Source organism: Austrofundulus limnaeus, unplaced genomic scaffold (assembly GCF_001266775.1).
Source record: "Austrofundulus limnaeus strain Quisiro unplaced genomic scaffold, Austrofundulus_limnaeus-1.0 Scaffold411, whole genome shotgun sequence".
NCBI lineage: Eukaryota > Metazoa > Chordata > Actinopteri > Cyprinodontiformes > Rivulidae > Austrofundulus > Austrofundulus limnaeus.
This window is the reverse complement of record NW_013952813.1, coordinates 378,057-396,794: the sequence shown is the minus strand read 5'-3', so window position 1 is coordinate 396,794 and position 18,738 is coordinate 378,057. Positions and strand designations below refer to the sequence as shown.

Here is an 18,738-nt window from a genome sequence, read left to right as displayed (position 1 = left end):
GTAGGTAGGTAGGTAGGTAGGTAGGTAGGTAGGTAGGTAGGTAGGTAGGTAGGTAGGTGGGTAGGTAAGTTTTGAGAAGAAATTTTAAAAATGTATTCAAGTGTAAAAAATTCTGCCTGTAGGGAAGCCATATTGTCATAATTTAATTTCTAATTGTTTTTGTTGTCTTGTAGAAACAACACGGTCCTAAACTCGAAGGTTCTGTCTGTGGCCATCAAGCCCACTCCTGTCTCTCTCTCCAGTTCTGTTGTGGTGGAGTTTGCTCACATGTACAATGTCAGTAATAACTTTGGTTTGTCCAAAAATGAACTTGATATAATGACTTAACATTCTTTCTACTGTTTGCGCCTGATTTTCTCTGTTCTTTATCTCTCAGGGAACCACCAACCAGACGTGTATTTCCTGGGATGAGAGCGAAAGGTAAAACCCGTTCACTCTTTGTCAGACTACAAGCACTGATTGGACTCTTTATTGACCCTTTGCATGTGATGCATGCTATTCAGAAAGTAGCCCACTCTGCCATGACGGACATCAAAACAACTATGCACGTGTATACTCCTGTACAGCTAGTAAAAAACAGGCACATGGTAGCCTAATATCACTCTTATTTAGTTGATTTATCTGTAAAAATGGTCAAAGGGTGAAGCACAGTCAGCTGCACAATCAGACAAGGAAACAAACCAAACTTGTTATTTTATTGCATACCTCTGGTTGAGGACCGAAGACTTTGATAGATCGCAACCATCAACTATAAAAATTGGCAGCTCTCAGTGTATTCACAGATCAGCAGTGAACACTTTTTACATGTAAGAGGATTAATGTTAATGCACTTCATATTAGTGCTGGACAATGATAATTCAATAATGATATAGGTCTTGGTAGAAAATGTTTTGATAGTGGTGATATGACTTTAAAGAAGTTAGATGGATGGACTTCACACCACTGCTCAGCATTACTGTTCTGTTTATACTATGCTACCTACAATGCAGCACCGAAATGAGCTTAACAGCTGAGTGAACAAGCATCCACAGCTGAAAAAGAAGCAGACAAAATTGGTTGATATGAATGGAAAAGACTAAATTCAGTGGCACAGGCATAGTTTGGGTTTTGAAGGTCCAAAACCTTCTGCTTTCAGTCTGCTGTAAAATGTGCCAGGATGTGGTGCTGACTAACATCGGGAAAACATCAAATCTGTTCTTGTTCTGAACTTTCTGAGTAGATGAAAATGATGGACCCCAAATACAGTATTTAAACCCTCTACCTAAAACCTCTATGTTTATACAGGCAAAAACAACTCAGGCAAACAATTGCAGTTGCTCCGTTCAATATTCCCCCTCACTTCCGATGCCCGTCATGGCTCCTACACAAAGGGTCAATAAACTGATGTTAAATGTTGAACAACCAAGATCGGCATTAGATATTACAATCACAGCTGCAAACAGTTTTTATATGAGGAAGTTATAAAAATCAGACAAAAAATAACTTTTTAAAGAAGTGTGTGTATTTCTCACAAATCCCATTTAACCTTGTAATCAGATGTAAGTCAGCGATTCTGATCTCCGAGGGCCCTTTCTCCAAGGCATGCTAGGCATGTAAGTCCTAAAGAAGTTTCAGAGACTCCATGTTTCCTCTGAGAGTCGCTCTGTGGTGTCCCCACAGTAACAGGTGATAAGCTGGGGGAACACTATCACTGCTACCACACTGACGCAACATGTGGAAAATTAAAAGTGTTGCTGGAAGCTCCCATTTCATCATGTAAGACAGGAAGCTGCTGAGAGTCTTCTGAGAGTCGCAGCGATTAGTGAGAATGAAGGATGAAGGGAAGAAAAGATGCATATTGAACGGTTTAATTTGGCTGCTTCTGTGGGCAGATTGGAAGTACCACTCATTATTGCCTTCCTCCTAAATACGCCGCTTCTTTACAACGACAAATCAGTGCAAGCATGACCGAGTGGGAGCTGGGAGGGAGAAAAACAAAGAGGAGAAAATTTGGCTATATGGATTTGGACATTTGCATTTAGATGAGTGTGTGCACTTGTCTTACAGGAGAGCAGAACATTTATCACCTCATTCAAAGGCTTTGGATTCAGCTGAAAGTGCTTCTTCATTTCAGAGAATGCATATCACCCGCTGCTACCTCTCTCCTGCAGAGGTTTAGCCTGACGTCAAAACTGAGAAGCGTCTGAGTTGTAGTTTTTGTTTGATTAAAAAGGTTATGTCTGCAGATGATCAGATGTGTTGTAAATAAAATAAATTTTAACTCAATAACTGTTGAACTTTTGTTTGGCTAAAGTGGATTAGCTGTGCTTACAGTATATGGCCAATAAATGTTTTCTGAAAGTTTCATTGAAATCTGTCCAGGGGTTGATCGGATATTTTGCTAACAGACATATTCACAAAGAGACAGGCACAAAAACACAACCACTCCTTTACCTGTCAGCAATAATGAACAACAAAACCTACAAAAACTCAATGAATATGTGTAAACATCTTGTCTCATTCTCCCTGGATTCAAAATCCAGCCACTTTGTGGTTTTTGCTCAGCTTGAGTCAACAACCTGTCTGATCTAACTGCTGTTTGATTTGAGCGCTCACATCTCTTTGACTCACTCTTATCCAGCAGTCAGCTGATGAGAGACAACATGGTGGGAGAGACAGAGGCAAGGCAAGGACAAAGAATCCAATCTTGTTGTGTTTGGGTGTCAGGTTGAGGGTTGGAGGCAGACATGTTCAGTGCAAAATTAAAATCCATCTTGGACAGCAGCTATGATTAATGAGTTAATATTTGGAAAAGAAATTGGAATGTGAGGAGCTGTCCTTGTCATGTTGATAAGAGCAGTGAGGCTGCTGAGCCACGCTCTGCTCTCAATCGATACCAAGAATCTTTCAGCTCGTCTCCCTGACACCACTGCTTAGTTTGCTTGTCTCATGGGCTATAAATACTTAGCCTGAATGTGATGTGGTGTCAGTCTAATGTTGTCTTTCACAACTCTGAAACTCCTCCCCTGACTCACTGTTCAGCATGATTGAAGGAGTGTTTTCACTCATAGATCTTTATTTAAAGGCTGCAGTTGACAGATGGATGAACTCAGGGGAAATGAAAGAGTTAAAACATTTCATTTCCTCTGAGAGGTTTGGGCCAAATGGTTTTGTGGCTGATCCAAAAAAAAAAAAAAAAAAGGGAAGGAAAGAAAGAAAAAGGCTATAAAAAAACAAAAAGCCTAACCAGACTTTTATTGTGAAGCTGAAAATGTTTAACTTTCCATGTTGGTGGCTTTAATTGATGGGAAGCAAAACATCTTCAGTTTTAAGTGGAGGATTTTTTGTTTTGTTTTTACCGTTTTTTGGATTGATCGTGACGTAGATGACTAAGAATCTTGGGGTTGATGTTTCTCACACTTCATGGTCTAAAGTGGGGGTTGTAGTTTTTTACTGAGTCAGCATTCACTCTCATTTTACTGTTTTAGCAAAACCTTTTCTGCAGACTTTCAGCTGTTTTTATCCTTCAGGAATCCAAATGTTTGGCTCATTCAGGACATCACGGCAAGTTTTATAGGGTTAAAATTATTTGCCTTTTCTTCATTTTATTTTTTTGATAGAAATTCATCAGAAATTTTTACCAAAAGCTATTGTTATGCTGGTTTTACTTTTTTAGCTACTATACTTCAAACATTATCTTGTAGCTACAGTTTTGCTAATTTTAGCCACTCTTCAGCTAGTTTTACCATTTGACTACAAATTTGGAGATGGTAACTTTTAGCTACAATTTCCTTTAGATAATCTATATTCAATTTTTTTTGTTTTGCTAATGTTAGTTTATGTCATGATTGTTTTAACTTTATTAAATTTCAGCTTTTTCAACAAACTTTAGCAAGACTTATTGTGCATGTTACATGGAAATTTTATTTTTGTTGAAAATACTGATTTTCTCCATCAGTATTTGTGATCTGAAAATACCGAATGCCCTCTGGTTCTTAGGATCTGTGAGTTTTTGGCTGTTTTGTTTGTTTCATGAAAAGATCGTGTGTCTCTGTATTCTGCTCTGGCCCCGCCCACACTCACCTGTTCTTGGTTGTCTTCTTCTCAGGGATTTGTAACGTTCAACAAAGTGGCCCTACTGTCTTTGTGTCTTGGTCTTTTCCTTATGCATTGTTAGATTTAGTTTTGTAATAAAACCAGTGAGATCCTTCTGTCTGCATTCTGGGTTTGACCCCACCCCCACCCCCCACCCCACAAACTCTGGTTCTAGAGTCCAACTCATTGTCTTCAACTGAAGTAGACATCACGAGGCTCTGCAGATGTGTTTTATTCAGGCCTCCTTCCTAAACTACTTCCTGCTTCTTACCTGTGTTTTATGGTGCTGCAACTAGCTAAATTAAAACATTTGAGCAATCATGAGACCAGGATGCTCCCACGAAGCGACTGGGTCAAATACAAGAATAAGTGTGTCCGTGGCACGTAGCTTAGTGTTCATAACAATGACAATGTTTATTGTTATTGTAGATTTTCTTCAGTAGTTCAGTAAAACAGACACATTTTCCCTGCATTCACAATGAATCTTACAAAATTATATTTAACATCCACATGTTTACATCTTTCTGCTTATGGGGTTTTTAGCTAAAGCAATTGTTCCCTGGTTGTCTTTGTACACAATTTTTTTGTACATCTTGTCACTGAAGAGGTGTATACAACATTCAGCTATGGCAAAAACAAGTTTTTTTATGTCATTCAATTTAAGCAGCAGCGGAATTGCCACCTGCCACCAGTTATTCAGAAGCTGCTCCAACATTAACGTTGGTTACGCATTGTTACTGGGCTCTTCCTGACTGCAGTCGCCTGGGAGGGGTGGGTCTGGTCACCGCTGTCGTCTTCGGCCTCTGAAGCGGAGTCCTCCGACTTCGGTTCAAAGGAGATGAGATCGTCGACTGCCACAGACGCGAAAGCGTCGATGTCTTCATCCATCTCAGCGAACAACTCAGCCCGCCGTTGTCTTTCTTCTAGCGGCAATCTTCTGCAAGCTCGGCAGGCGAAATCCGTCGCCAAGCCCTGGTTGGCGTGTTCGGTGCCGAGGCAACCTTCACACACCACATGCAGGTCAGAGGTCAGCACGTGTCCGGTGCCGCAGGCGGGGCAAATCTTTGTCTAGCTGGGCATGGTCGAAGTTCAAAGCATAGTTAATAGCTCAGCAGCTGAAGAAAAAGAGGGAGGGAGGCGAGCTCCAGGCCGGCCGGCTTATATGCGTCCCGGAGGAGGGGCCCCATGGTACGGGGGCATAGACTACTGGTTTATTCAGAATGCACGCAAGGCGCGGAGGGATGCCCATCGGTGATAGCCTTAGAGGGCGGAGCTTACACAAAATAGAACATTAGCTTGCTAATGTGCATAGCGTTGCTGCAAGGAAAATTTTCCCCAGTGAAACAGTTCACTGGTGGGTGTGACGTAATGTTCCAAATGTGTTGAGGCTATTTAAACCAGTATGTCTGTATTTAAAAAGTTCATGTCATAAAGAAAATAAAGTAATTAATTAAAAAACGGTTTTGGTATAAACCGGTGTACTGCCCAGCACTAGTTCTTTGTCTTTTGTCTCTCTGAGGTATTTTAACACATGTTTAACAGTTACCCATTGTTTTGCTCATGGTAATATTGTGCTAACTTGCTTACCATAAAACTCAGGTCTGGACGAGTACATGTTGTGAGATATAGAAGACTGCCTATAACTTCTCCTCAAGTTTTCCATCTTAGCAGCACCTTCTGTGTAGCACAACTTCTGATTACAAGCAGTTTTTCTTCCTCATTTTTCTGTTTGTGTTTCCACATTTACTTTGTGTAGAAGAAACAAGGATGCAGATCAGAACTAGTTTTATCTGTAGGGGGCACCAGATCAGTGTTTACTGGTTTTATTCACCCAGTCATTTACCAAAGCATGAGATTGTACGATTTAGGGAACCTTTTTAAATAAACAATGAAAACTCAATTATGAAGAAGTCAAATTGTTTTTTTTTTCTTGTGGAAATTTATTACAAGAGTAGTGGTGGTCAGAAAAGAGAAGAACTGGATGGAGTAGAAGAAGATCCATACAATGAAGAGTTTCAATGAATCAAACTTAATTGAATAATGAATAAAAGTAGTAAAAAAAATAACATAAAAGACCAGGCTTAGAAAATAGTTTAAAGGTAAAAATAAAGCAGACTTGATGTTATTTTAGTCTAATTTTAAGTAAAGGTTTATGTTTAACAATATACTTCCCCAAAGGAAATATTTTTGTCTTCTAGTAGTTAATTGACAAAAGCCCCAGTTTTAGAAACTATAAAGTTTTGTCAATTTTGGGAGAAGGGTTGTTAAGAATTTGGTCAGATTAAAGGTTATGAATCTTATTACAAACTTAAGAGATTAGAAATCCTCTTTATTGGCATTTAAACATAAAATCAGGGATGCAATGTGGAATGAAATTGCAGTTAAGAACACGCATTCAAGAAAAAACACACAAAACACAACATGGGGGAACAGGTGAGCAGGTCATGTGGCAACCGTGTTGCGCTACCTTTAGCAGCTAGAAATACACAATAGGAAAATTGAGTTTTAAAAAAAGTTTCTCTGAATCTATGTTTACATCAGAAACATATGGTCATATGCACAAAAAACGACTCGCGATAGAGCTAGACTGTCTGGGCAGGGAGGAAGCTTAGATCAGACAACACATGAGATGGGGCGGGGATCAGTGGAGTCAGTGACGCTGAGGTTGGGTCTATGTACTAGGACCGACCATAGCCAGTCAGTTATTTAGTTTTACTACAGATTAGAAGATATATCAAACTGTCTCAGTCTGTCTCAGAGTATTTGTAATCCCTGGCTCAGGTACAAACTTGAAACCCTCACCAATTGTTGGTGACATCCAAGTTTGTCTCTTTGGAGGTGGGGCAGCTAACTTTTGAACCCTCTTGGTTGGGGTCCAAACCAAGTCAGAGCTGTCCTTAAGGCCACCACAGAGAGGTTAAGTAAATAGCAGGTTCTGTAAAGTGGTTGGTGTGGATTTATATCAAAATAGCCTCAGTCAGCTGCTTCCAGTTTAGCACACATCATAGAACCCCCAGCCGGGGGTCGGCTTGATCACTTTCTGCCAAGTATTCATTGTGGGAAAAATTAGTTTCTTTTTGACACAGCTCTTTACTTGCTTTCAAGTTCAACTAGTGTGATACATATATCACCTGAACAATACCTTTAAAAAGTAAAAAAATCACATTACAGGATCTAATGATTTTTTTCTCTTTTTTAATAATCTTTTTAATCCCAAAAGAATAAACAGAGAGTAACGCTAACTTCATTTGCCTGCCAAGGACACGTCTAATGAAAAGCTAGGTCAAAGTATGACTCTAAGAAATCTTTTTTCAGAACAGTGTTCAGTTAGTTAGAATAATGACCTGTAAGGTCAAGAGGTCATGTGTGAAGACAGGTACTTCATGCTACATAATTCCCCACTGGGCACAAGGTCACTCCAGTTGACTCTTGAAGCACAACAAACCATAATTGAGAGTTATGTTGGAACCATTGTTGGTGTCAAGCATGACACCCAGGACCATTAAAGACTCCAGGTTTTAGGAGCATGGGTGCTTTTGTGTCTGATGACACCTCAGTTCATGAAGAGCAAGATACATTAATCCATAGGGAGTATAATCTAAAGGAAATATAATCCACAGGAAACAGTTATTTTTGAAAATCTTCAAAGTTCATCCAGTTATTGTTTTGTGTCAACCTTAGCTGCACAACTAGCCTGGTAAAAAACCAGACCCTTGTCCTTCACTTTGTTTCGTACGAGGGTCTTGACTCGCAGCTATAGAGAAGCAATTCTTGCTGGAGGCGTGGCCTCTGCTGAAGTTTTAAATGATTGAATCGTTTGGCCACAATATGACACTATGAAGAAGGCTAAGCTAAGAAACTAACCGGAAATCGCATGCGCTGTGAAAAACCCAACTGAGAGGAGAGAAGTACCGAGCTGAAGGAGATGACTGAGTTGAGTGAGAGCTGCAGGCTTTGTCAAACAATTTTTATTTAATTTGGAAGCCTTATCAACACAGACTGGCTTCATTCATTTCCTCCACTGCCATTGCTACAGTAACTAACAAGTAGACACTGCGCAGAAAATCGACGTCCTTCAAAACTCTGCCTTCTGTTTACTGATTGGCCCAGGTAAAATAAACTACAAGCAGACATTGCACAGAAAATCAACGTTCTGTTCTCTGATTGGCCCGGATGAAATGCTCCCAAAGAGATCCTTGCCTACAGGAGAAATCCCAGACGGAGCAGTGAAGCGAAACTAGAATTAAGTGGAACTGCGTAGGAAGGCAAAGGCCAAGCTACTGCACAAAAGGAACGTGTGGAAAAGGCTGAATGTGTCATCAAAGCTCTTAAACTTGGTCATCTCATTAATGATGTGTGAGGTGGCCCCAGTGGTCCACAATAGACATTTTTTTGTTAATGTTGCTGCTGTTTGATGTCTGCATCTTCCATCCTGAAGACATAATCTGCTGCAGTCTATCTGGATCTGTTGCTTCTTTCATCTACAGTACAATCCTCTTCACTCCATCTTGTTTGTCTTTATGTCTGCACTTGGAGGTATTGAGTGTGTTGCTTTTACAATAACTGCACTACATTACAGTTCGCCTTTGACACAAAATATTTTAAAACTAGTTTAAATAGTTTAAAACTTTCAGGCTTTCCCTTTAAAACCATAGCAATCAGTAGGACTTTGCTTAAATCCTCACCTGTGGTGCGAAGCGCTGTGATTGCGGCCTTTGCTCTGATGATGTAATTTGTAACCATCTTTTCCCTTGTTTTCTGAAGTGAAGTCAGCGTGGTGTACAGGTTGATAATTCTAGACTTTCCTTTCCCAGCAAAATAGTCACTCAATATGTTTACCACTTTTCTACCGTTATCAGGGGCTTTTCTTACCATTCACCACAAATATTTCCTCACGTTCATTTGGAACAGTGCCTTTTAGGCCTGACAATTGTAGATAGACTTTAGCTTAGATTTTAGTTTCCCAAAGTTCCTATTTGGCCTCATATCCACCAAACATTAGTTGAGGCAGTCTGCTTGCTTCTCGTTGATCAATGTTGCTCCTGTTACCTTACTAACGCCTCGTAGCTTTGCTGCTAGTGGGCGATGAATATTATTTCTTCTTCATATTGCTCCAGGGTCCATAACCTGTTGAGCAGGGCAGCATCAACAGCGATGAGCTTGAAGGAATAAAGTGGATGGAGATTTCTCTTCTCTCCTTCTCTCTTTATTTTAACAAATGGGTAGAACACATCCTCTTTACAGGAGGAAAACATCACAACAACATTGTTTCTCTTCTTCTCACACAAGACAGGTTTTCACAGCATGCTCATGAACTGTGGACTAGTACCACACAGTGGACAAGATAAATTGCTGCACCTTAGTCAAAACAACATTGAATGCAGTCAATGTGTTTACAACTTGAGGACACAAATCAAATATCTCATCAAGCTTATTTTTCCTAAATAATTTATTCCATACATTAAAAGAAACAAAGCAAAAAAAAACATTAAAAAAACAAAGTATATGAAACACTGAATGAAAAGTGTGCAGGAAAAATAAAAGAACAACTACAAACAGACAACAACTTAAGCTTGAACAATCTCCAAATTTGAAAAAGTAAAACACGAAAACAACTATAGGCATCCTTCACACCCTATATTCACTAAACATTATATGACATTATACTTTCCCAATAAATTTGACTTAATCACATTTTTAAATGTAGAAATTGTTTAGAATATTCCACAAACCTATTCCCTGAATTACAATGCAGCACTCTTAACCAGTTCATAACTGTGGTAAAATCAGAATATTTCTAATTTTAGCAGTAATCTATTAATTTATGCTAAATGTGTGATGCAAGTGTGTGTGTGTGTGTGTGTGTGTGTGTGTTTCCAGTATCCCAGGTTAATAAAATAAGTAGTATTTTATTTAAGAGCAAACTGTAGAGTTCCAAGACCCCAGCCTGTTAAAACAACAATAAACTCAACAAATTAGATCTTCATCTTTGATTTTGATCAAATCATAAATCATACCCACACAGATCCTCCTTCCTCTCAGAGCCTTCATTATTGTTCTACTCTGCTTTTTGCCATGTGGCCTTTAACTTGGCAGAGGACATCCTTTCTCTCAGTGCTGCTGGACCAGCACCTAAATTATCCAATTAAACAGAGGAGGCAAGACTGCAAGCTGCTGTGAGGCTCACAGAGAGACTTAATCACCTTGAGCCTAGAGAGAAACGGCTCCGAGTCCTAACAGATGGGATTCTGTTAGAGGTGATGTGCTAAAGTCAGGACTGACTCACTTCCTGTTGCCACGACTCAGAACCAAATATGCTCTAATGACTGTTCCTGTTTATAAGTCTAGTCTAGATTCTGCAGTTATTATTGTGTGAAACCTGAGTCAGCAGACCTTCAGCAATTTCAGCCATGCAAGTATCACAGCATTTAGTTTATCCAGGACATTACAGCTAGGACAAGTGTTATCAGGAACTTTGAAACTTGTCAAATATCATGAACACAGCTCAAAGTGAAAAGACCAAAGCCCAGGTACTCGGCCCCAACCTGTCTCCAATCAAAGAATAAAAGGAGAGATTTAGGGTTTAGGTCCAGCTGCACTGGATTTAAATGGTAAACAGGTAGAGCAGCTTTATGTCATTGTGTTGCATAACACGTTTATTACATCATTAATCAATTAATTATGTAGAAGTCTGAAGTTACTTATACTTTTATTAAAGTTATCTTTAAATAAAACATCAATCATTTATGTATTACCAGCAGTGGCTGTTTAACTCACACATTCATTCATTATTTACAATAATCTAATTATTTGATATGACCAAGACCAATTACTTTCCTGTTCCTACCAACCAAAGCAGTTAAATAAATAATAATACATACTTATCTGATTCATTTAACGTCATGAAAATGAAAGGTTTTTCTATAAAATGCTGGTGGTTGTTGCTCTGCAGTCACATTAAATATGCCTTTGCCAAACAGACCATAATAATTAGGCACACTTAGGTTCTAAAAAAATGCTGTAGTTTTACTTGATTAGTTTTCTTAATAAAGAATTTTATTTCCTGCCAGTCAAATAGAAGGGATTTATTAGCCCACAGGAAGAGGGAGCACTGACTGAGATGTGTTGCTCCACTGTCATGTTTAAAGGGGCAATATTATGTGTTTCTCAGGCATACATTTAAATACTATACCATAATAAAGTATCTATGTGATATATGATAATTTAGTTCTTATTAAAATGCTGTTTTATGTTTAAATAGAAAATAAACTTATCTTCTCATCACTTCCTCTCTAAACGCCTTGGAATTGGCCTCTGTCTCTTTAAGAATCACCTTCCACTTCTGTTTAGCCCATTTCGGTGCGGGGTGGGGGGGGGGCTGCTATGATGCAGCTTACTTGGCATCTGAAAATACATTTCCTCAAAGGTATTTTTAATCTGAAAAGAGCTTCACTGAGTGAGAACTAATGTTGAGAGCTCAGCAGACAGTTTCACTTTCATTTTCACCTGAGAGCCTGCAAGAGTCATGGGCGGGGTGTGTGGGAAAGGGGAATGGAGGTGGGTGGGTTGCTCTGCCATGAGGAAGTTTGGCTTAAAGACACATCCCAGGGGTGTTTCTGGTCCCCAAAGGTGTTTCTGGTCCCCACCTGTTATTTTGCTCCTCAGCATGGCTGCCTAAAAATGCTGTAGGATTTCTCAAACATGCATGAATGAGTCAAAGCAAGGCTTTGGGCATGTTTTTATGAGAGTATAACATTATAATAATAATAATCCATCCATCCATCTATCTATCCATCCATTTTCTTCCACTTATACGGGGTCAGGTTGCGGGGGCAGCAGCCTAAGCAGAGAAACCCAGACTTCCCTCTCCCCAGCCACTTGGGGCAGCTCATCGGGGGAATCCCAAGGCGTTCCCAGGCCAGCAGAGAAACATAGTCCCTCCAGCGTGTCCTGGGTCTTCCTCTGGGCCTTTTCCCAGTGGGACGTGCTCGGAACACCTCACCAGGGAGGCGTCCAAGAAGCATCCTAACCAGATGCCCAAGCCACCTCAACTGGCTCCTCTCGACGTGGAGGAGCAGCGGCTCCACTCTGAGTCCCTCCTGGATGACTGAGCTTCTCACCCTATGTCTAAGGGAGAGCCCAGACACCCTGCAGAGGAAACTCATTTTGGATGCTTGTTCTTTCAGTCAGTACCCAAAGCTCATGACCATAGATGAGGATTGGAACGTAGACCGACTGGTAAATCAAGAGCTTCATCTTTTGACTCAGCTTCCGCTTCACCATGACAGATCGGTACAGCGCCCGCATCACTGCAGATGCAGCACCAATCTGCCTATCAATCTCCCGCTCCTTTCTTCCTTCACTCATGATCAAGACCCCAAGGTACTCAAACTCCTCCACTTTGGGCAGAACCTCTTCCCCAACCCAGAGGAGGCACTGTCCTTTTTCATCTCAAGACCATTGTCTCAGATTTGGAGGCACTGATCCTCGTCCCGGCTGCGTCACACTCGACTGCGAACTGCTTCAGTGAAAGCTGGAGATCACAATCTGATGAAGCCAATATGACAACACCATCTGCATAAAGCAGAGATGCAATCCTAAAGTCACCAAGATGGATCCCCTCAACACCTGGGCTGTGCCGAGAAATTCTGTCCATAAAAATTATGAACAGAATCAGTGACAAAGGGCAACCTTGGCGGAGTCCAACTCTCACTGGAAATGACCCCAACTTACTACCGGCATTGTGGACCAAACTCTGACACTGGTCGCACAGGGACCTAACAGCCCGTATCAAACAGCTTGGTACCCCATACACACAGAGTACCTCTCACAGGACTCTCCAAGGGACAGGGTTGAACGCCTTCTCCAAGTCCACAAAACACATGTAGACTGGTTGAGGGAACTCACATGCATCCCCCAAGACCCTGCTGAGGGTGTACAGCTGGATGAAACACTAAAGACAATTATTTACTGAGTACTGGAGAGTACTAATCCACTTCAAGCATTGCACATGAAGCAAGGTTTATAGATGACGTGTCGCAAGGGGGCATGCGCCAATAAAGGCACAATCACGCCGTCCCTGCCCCTGCATGTTGGCCCTGCCCGGTATCCTAGTGTGTGGTCGTGCACCTCAGAATTTTTGTAACTCCACAAAGGCTGTGCGTGCCGTGCAACATTCAAACAGTTTGTTTGTATGTCAAGCTTTTGCTCTCTTATTTTCAGCATTTTCACAAGTTATAAAGTGTACTTTGATGTGTTCTTTTGGAAAAATCTACAGCAAAATATAGCCAAGTATAAAAACCTCCACTGCTGGTGAGAGATGACGCGCGCACCCCAAAGCGCGACCATAACTTCACATTGGCTAACAAAATGAAGAGATGAAGAAGAAATGCTCTAAGGGTGATGATTTCATCCTTCAGACTTTATGTGATTCCTGAATTAGACCTGCACCTCAGCAGAATTACTAACTTGTCAATGATTCTGTTGGTTCTATTTTAAAGGAATATTTTTGTCATTTTGAAGTGGAGCTTTGTGTAAAGTATTTACTTTATTTTATTTATTATGTGAACAGTTATATTTTGTGAACTGGGCTTGTTTCAGAACATGGGAGCTTTTATTAGCTTGTCTTCTTCAACCCACTTAACATTTTTAAACAACTTTACTCTCTGTTTTATGTTGTTTCACAAAGTTTGGTGAAATTCCTCTCAGCCATGGCTGAGGCTGCACAAGAAGTGCTGGCATGTACCACTTTTTGTTTTTCCAAAGACTGTGGAGTTTAATATAAACATTAGAATAATAGGTTGAATTTTATAATCCATATTATCCATATTATCAAGATATTTATTTAGAATCTAATATTCTGATCTGAAGTCAGAATACTGAACCTCAGTCAGTAGGGAGGAAACAGGCTCATTAATCTACAGTTTGTTTCACTTTTCTGTTTTTCTGTTTTATTATTTATTTAATGTTTTTGTGATGTGTCTGACAGTTAATGTTAACCTTTCTAACTGTTACTTTAAATCCATTCAGCTCACTAATATTGTAAGCTGCTGTTTTCATTTCTGAACTGATGTCAGGACTTTGTTTGAGTCAAAGCAGAACATATCAGTTCAACATGTCAGAAAAAGCCAAATTTAAAAACCTTGCATTCAGGAAAATAAGGAGGAATGCACGATATACTAATATCAGTATTGCCGATATAGGTCATTTTTTTAGAATATCATATCAGTCCAATATGCAAAACTGGGCCGATCTTAACGTCCAGTCTTGATTTCCCATTTTTTAGCATTCTGTTTCTGTTTTGGGAGGGGAGATGGTTGGTTGAGCGACATCTGTTTGATCATGATAGTTATATTGACACTGTGTAGCCAAGATAAACTGAAGTAAGGAGCCATGTCAGAGGTCTGGTTGTTTATTTACAGTTTCAAAACAAGACCCAAGTGTGTGCATATAATACAAGTTGTGTGTTTGTGCAATATCAGTAAATATCGGTTATCGGCCATAACAGCATCGGATATCGATATTGGCTGAAATTTTCATATCGCTGCATCCCTATAAATAAGAATCAGTTTTAATTTGTTGGAAAAGAGAGAATCTTAGGGTTAAACATCTTTCTATATGTTTGATTTATTTGTTTTATAAACAGAATGTTGACTAGGACTAAATACAGATTATTTTTTTGAAACTATAACCAAGTTATGTACAACAGGTAAGATATTATTTCTACAGAACCTCACTTAAAATGACCAAAATATCCCTTTAGGAATGCCATCCTATGAAGCAGGAATATTTAGGTCAAACTCAAGGAACCGATATTATTATTATCGTTTACTTCAGAGAAGTTTCTTGATGTTGTTTAGCTGTTGACCAACTTCTCAGATAAGTTGGGTAAAAAAAATGTAAAAATTAGGAAGAGAAAGTTTTTTTGTTAGTATACAAATGTTTTCTATTCTAACAGCCATGATTAGTTGTAATGATTAAGATTTTTGAATAATGCTTTTGAAAAAAAAAAGACCTGGTATGATATCTTCTTCTTACTAATAATGATGATGGTGATGATGATGATGATGATGATGATGATGATGATGATGATGATGATGATGATGATGATGATGTGACAGAGGTGCTGTGTTTACGGTGTGTGTTCCTCCTTCCTGCCTCTCTCGGCTCTTCTGCTGCTGCAGCCTCAGAGATGGAAAAACGGATTAAAACGCCGGTGCTGGTGTAAACGAGCTGGGATCTGAAGCCTTTCTTTTTCCTCGTGTATTCACTGCATCGCTCTTCTCTGCCTCTGTGTGGTGTGTGTGTGTGTGTGTGTGTGTGTGTTAGCTCCTCTCTGCTGGGATCCTGGTCTGCCAGGGGCTGCAGAGCTGTGCTCGTCGACTCGTTCCGAACCAAATGCGTGTGTGACAGACTGTCCACCTTCGCCATCTTAGCCCGGCTCCAATCGGACCTGGTAAGTCCTGCAGCCTCCCATCTCGCTGCCTTTTTGTTGGGCTTTTCAGTGTTTTATATTTGATCCCAAAGGGCGTCATTGTCCTTCCATATCAACAGATCCTCCTTCTATCCCCCCCTCCTCCCTTCCCCCGTCATGGCACTCCTCCCTTCCCTCCTCCTGGACATGCCAAGCTCTAAAAGCTTATTGTAAGCTGGCAGAAGCAGCAATCTTTATTTATCTCTGATTGTTGGGGGGGGGGGGGGGAACCTGTGCATCCATTCACCATTCACACGTGAGTCAAATCGAACATGATAAGGAAGCCCCTCCCCCCCACACACGTCTGTCTTCATTTGTCTTGTTTCATGTTAAACAAAGAGCTGATGCATGTCGCTTCATGTGAGATGGTCAGTGTTGTCTCCATGGTTACCGGGGCCTTTCTCAGAGGAACATGTCTGTCGTGGTGATTCAGTAATCTGTAAATCAAATCAAATGTGCTGGTGGGGGTGGGGGGGTGGGGGGCAGATCTTTGTGGCCTAACTGGCCATGTGGAAATTCAAAGTATGAAAATGGCCTGATTCCTGTGGTGACATGGCAGCATGTCTTTGTGGGTAATTCTCATTCTGTGTGATTAGTTATTATTAGACTAAAAACTGCCTCAGAAGCAGTTTGTTCACCAGTTGCCGTGGTAACAGTGTTGGCAGCGATGCTGTCTTAAAGACACAGCAGGCAGCGGATATTTCACCCTCTGCTCGATGGCCTAAAGGGGGGGGGGGGTGTTTCTGAGGGATTCTGGCTGGTTAAATGTTGTTGGTGAATAATAAATGAAACATTCCTTTAAAGAAATGCCTATCACCCGCCTCCGGTCAGACCAGAGTCTCACACTGACATCAGCTTATGATGAGAAACGATGGAGCTGAAAGTGTGACTCTCAGCTAATCCTAACTCTAACCCAAAGCAGATTTGATTTTAAAATGAGTAATAAATATTTTTATGGTTTCTAAGATCTGCTGGCTGTGGCAGATGCATGTGCAATGGTTCATTCTGCAGACTTTCTGGCCAGTGGCTCGTGACAGATTTTGCTAACATGCAGAGAGAAGGATCTCAGCCTCATCCAAACCAAGTTTTAGGTCAAACAGTCAAACTGACTGAGTTTTAGTCATTAATTGTGGCAAAAATCTTGACTGGAGTTAACTCCAAATCATAATTGATTGTGTTCATCCTGTGCTTCCTGTCTGAGTCTTCATCCAGTGGTTCAACTCATGTTTTCCTAACAGACAGACCAACAAATACAAAAACACATACACAATATATATATATAGAAAGTGCACACATTTAAATCCTCAGCATCACCCTGTTGTCTGAGTGTAACTTGATTGGAGCAGATTAGCTGTATAAACAGGAGCTGTTTCTAAATTCAGGGCCTGCATCTTTCGAAGGTCGATTGTGTCACTGCACCTGGGCAAACGCTGTCCAAATTCAAAGGCTCCTCATCTGAGACCCACAAATATGTCCTCTTTTTTCCTCCTTTTGAGGGACAGGTCAGGTGAATCCTTTTTGGTTCACCCTATCCCAAGATGCATTGCACACTGACTGGAGATATTTTGCTTGTAATGGTGGGTGAAGCCAGATACAGGAGAACAGTTTTTTTTTAAAGCTGGTGGTCTGAAAAGTTTAAGTTTCAAATGGTTGTATTGTTAGATTTTAGTAATTTACATAGACAAGTTTTACAATAATATTGTAGTCAAAAATCAATCAAGCTCTAATAGCAGGTCCATTAGTTCTTCAAGTATTGCCTCTATACTGATTTTGTTCATTTATAATATTAATAATAATAATACTGGGACTGGATCTGATGACTGCTGGGACTGGATCTGATGACTGCTGGGACTGGATCTGTCTGACTGCTGGGACTGGATCTGTCTGACTGCTGGGACTGGATCTGTCTGACTGCTGGGATTGAATCTGTCTGTCTGACTGCTGGGACTGGATCTGTATGATTTTTTGCAGAGTTAGTTAAAACCACTGAAACCTTGAGGCTGAATGCTGATGTGAAAATTGAGGGTTTTGGACTATGCCAAGGTGCAACAGAACCAACGTTTAAATTTCTTGCTCATGTGATGCTCCCAAGTTTGAAGACTGGTGGATTTGAAAAACAAAAAAACAGAAAAAAAAATATATAAAATAAAATACTCTGAACTGAAAATGAGCCCAGTTTAGCTCATCACATGATATGTTTGCATTAAAATCAGCAGTCTGATAAGAAGTTAAAGCTTTGGCCCAACAGTTTGGATCACACCAAATGTGTGCTGTAACAGACACTTGGTCACCATCAGCAGGATTTTGATCAAATGTTTTATTTTTTTTTTCTTAGCTCGTTTCATTTAACAGCATCATTGGAACATGGAAGCTTTAAGACATTTTCACTGACAGGGAGGCTAGGAAAATGAAACCTTCACTAGAATTAACAAAGACTGACAACTGAGCTGGGGTTTATTGTTTCTCTTTTTCTTTGTTTTTTTTTTCTTCTTTTTTTAAGTGTGAAGTTTATGGTGCTGAAACATTGACCTTTGGACTTCTTCTTCCTCCCTCTCTGCCAGTGGTTTGGAGTGAGTTGTACTAAAATGTGCCTTGACATTTGGAGCCTCCTCAGCTTTGGGCCTAAACTCATTCTCGTCACTGAGGAAAGTGTAGTCCAAATAAGGACTTACGATGCTGCATAGAGGGAAAGAAAAACTGATAAAGCTGGAATCTGAAGAGGACTACAGCAGATATCATGATGTAGGGGTGAAGGGTTTTAGATATTTTTTAATGTAGCAGCCATCTGCATCTCTGCTGAATGAAAGTAGGATGAATAAAAAAAACAATTGCTGTTTAATTTATAAATAAATGAATGAATTAGTGTAATGTGTAATTGAACGACTGACACTTGTGCATCACACACCTATTCATGTTTTGTTCCGCTGATGTTGGGTCAGGTTCTTGCCCATGTTTGGGAGGCTTGGACCTCATGTTGCATCTGGGTCATGTGTGCTGGGTTTTCTCCACATGGAGGCAGAAATTCAGACATAGTTGTGACTTGTAATCAATGTAGAAAAAAGGGTAAAAGGAAGGCTTTAACATTTAGCATTAGCAGTTAAGGTTTGCTCAAGATGGTAGCATCCTTCTTTTTCTACTCTAACAGTTTCTCTGAAAATAGTTGGACATTCTAATCCCACAAACAATATGCT

General features: G+C 40.2%; 1 protein-coding gene across 4 annotated transcripts in view; it reads left to right on the top strand.

Moving 5' to 3' along the window:
- The window catches only part of adgrb1a (adhesion G protein-coupled receptor B1a), a gene marked incomplete at its 5' end in the record, with an annotated part of 131,862 nt that overhangs the window by 17,230 nt on the left and 95,894 nt on the right, over nt 1–18,738 (top strand). For all 4 annotated transcript variants that reach the window (XM_014024172.1, XM_014024171.1, XM_014024173.1 and 1 more), the window contains 3 exon segments: nt 174–276; nt 377–420; nt 15,403–15,529. In XM_014024172.1, coding sequence (XP_013879626.1) covers nt 174–276; nt 377–420; nt 15,403–15,529 — 274 coding nt within the window.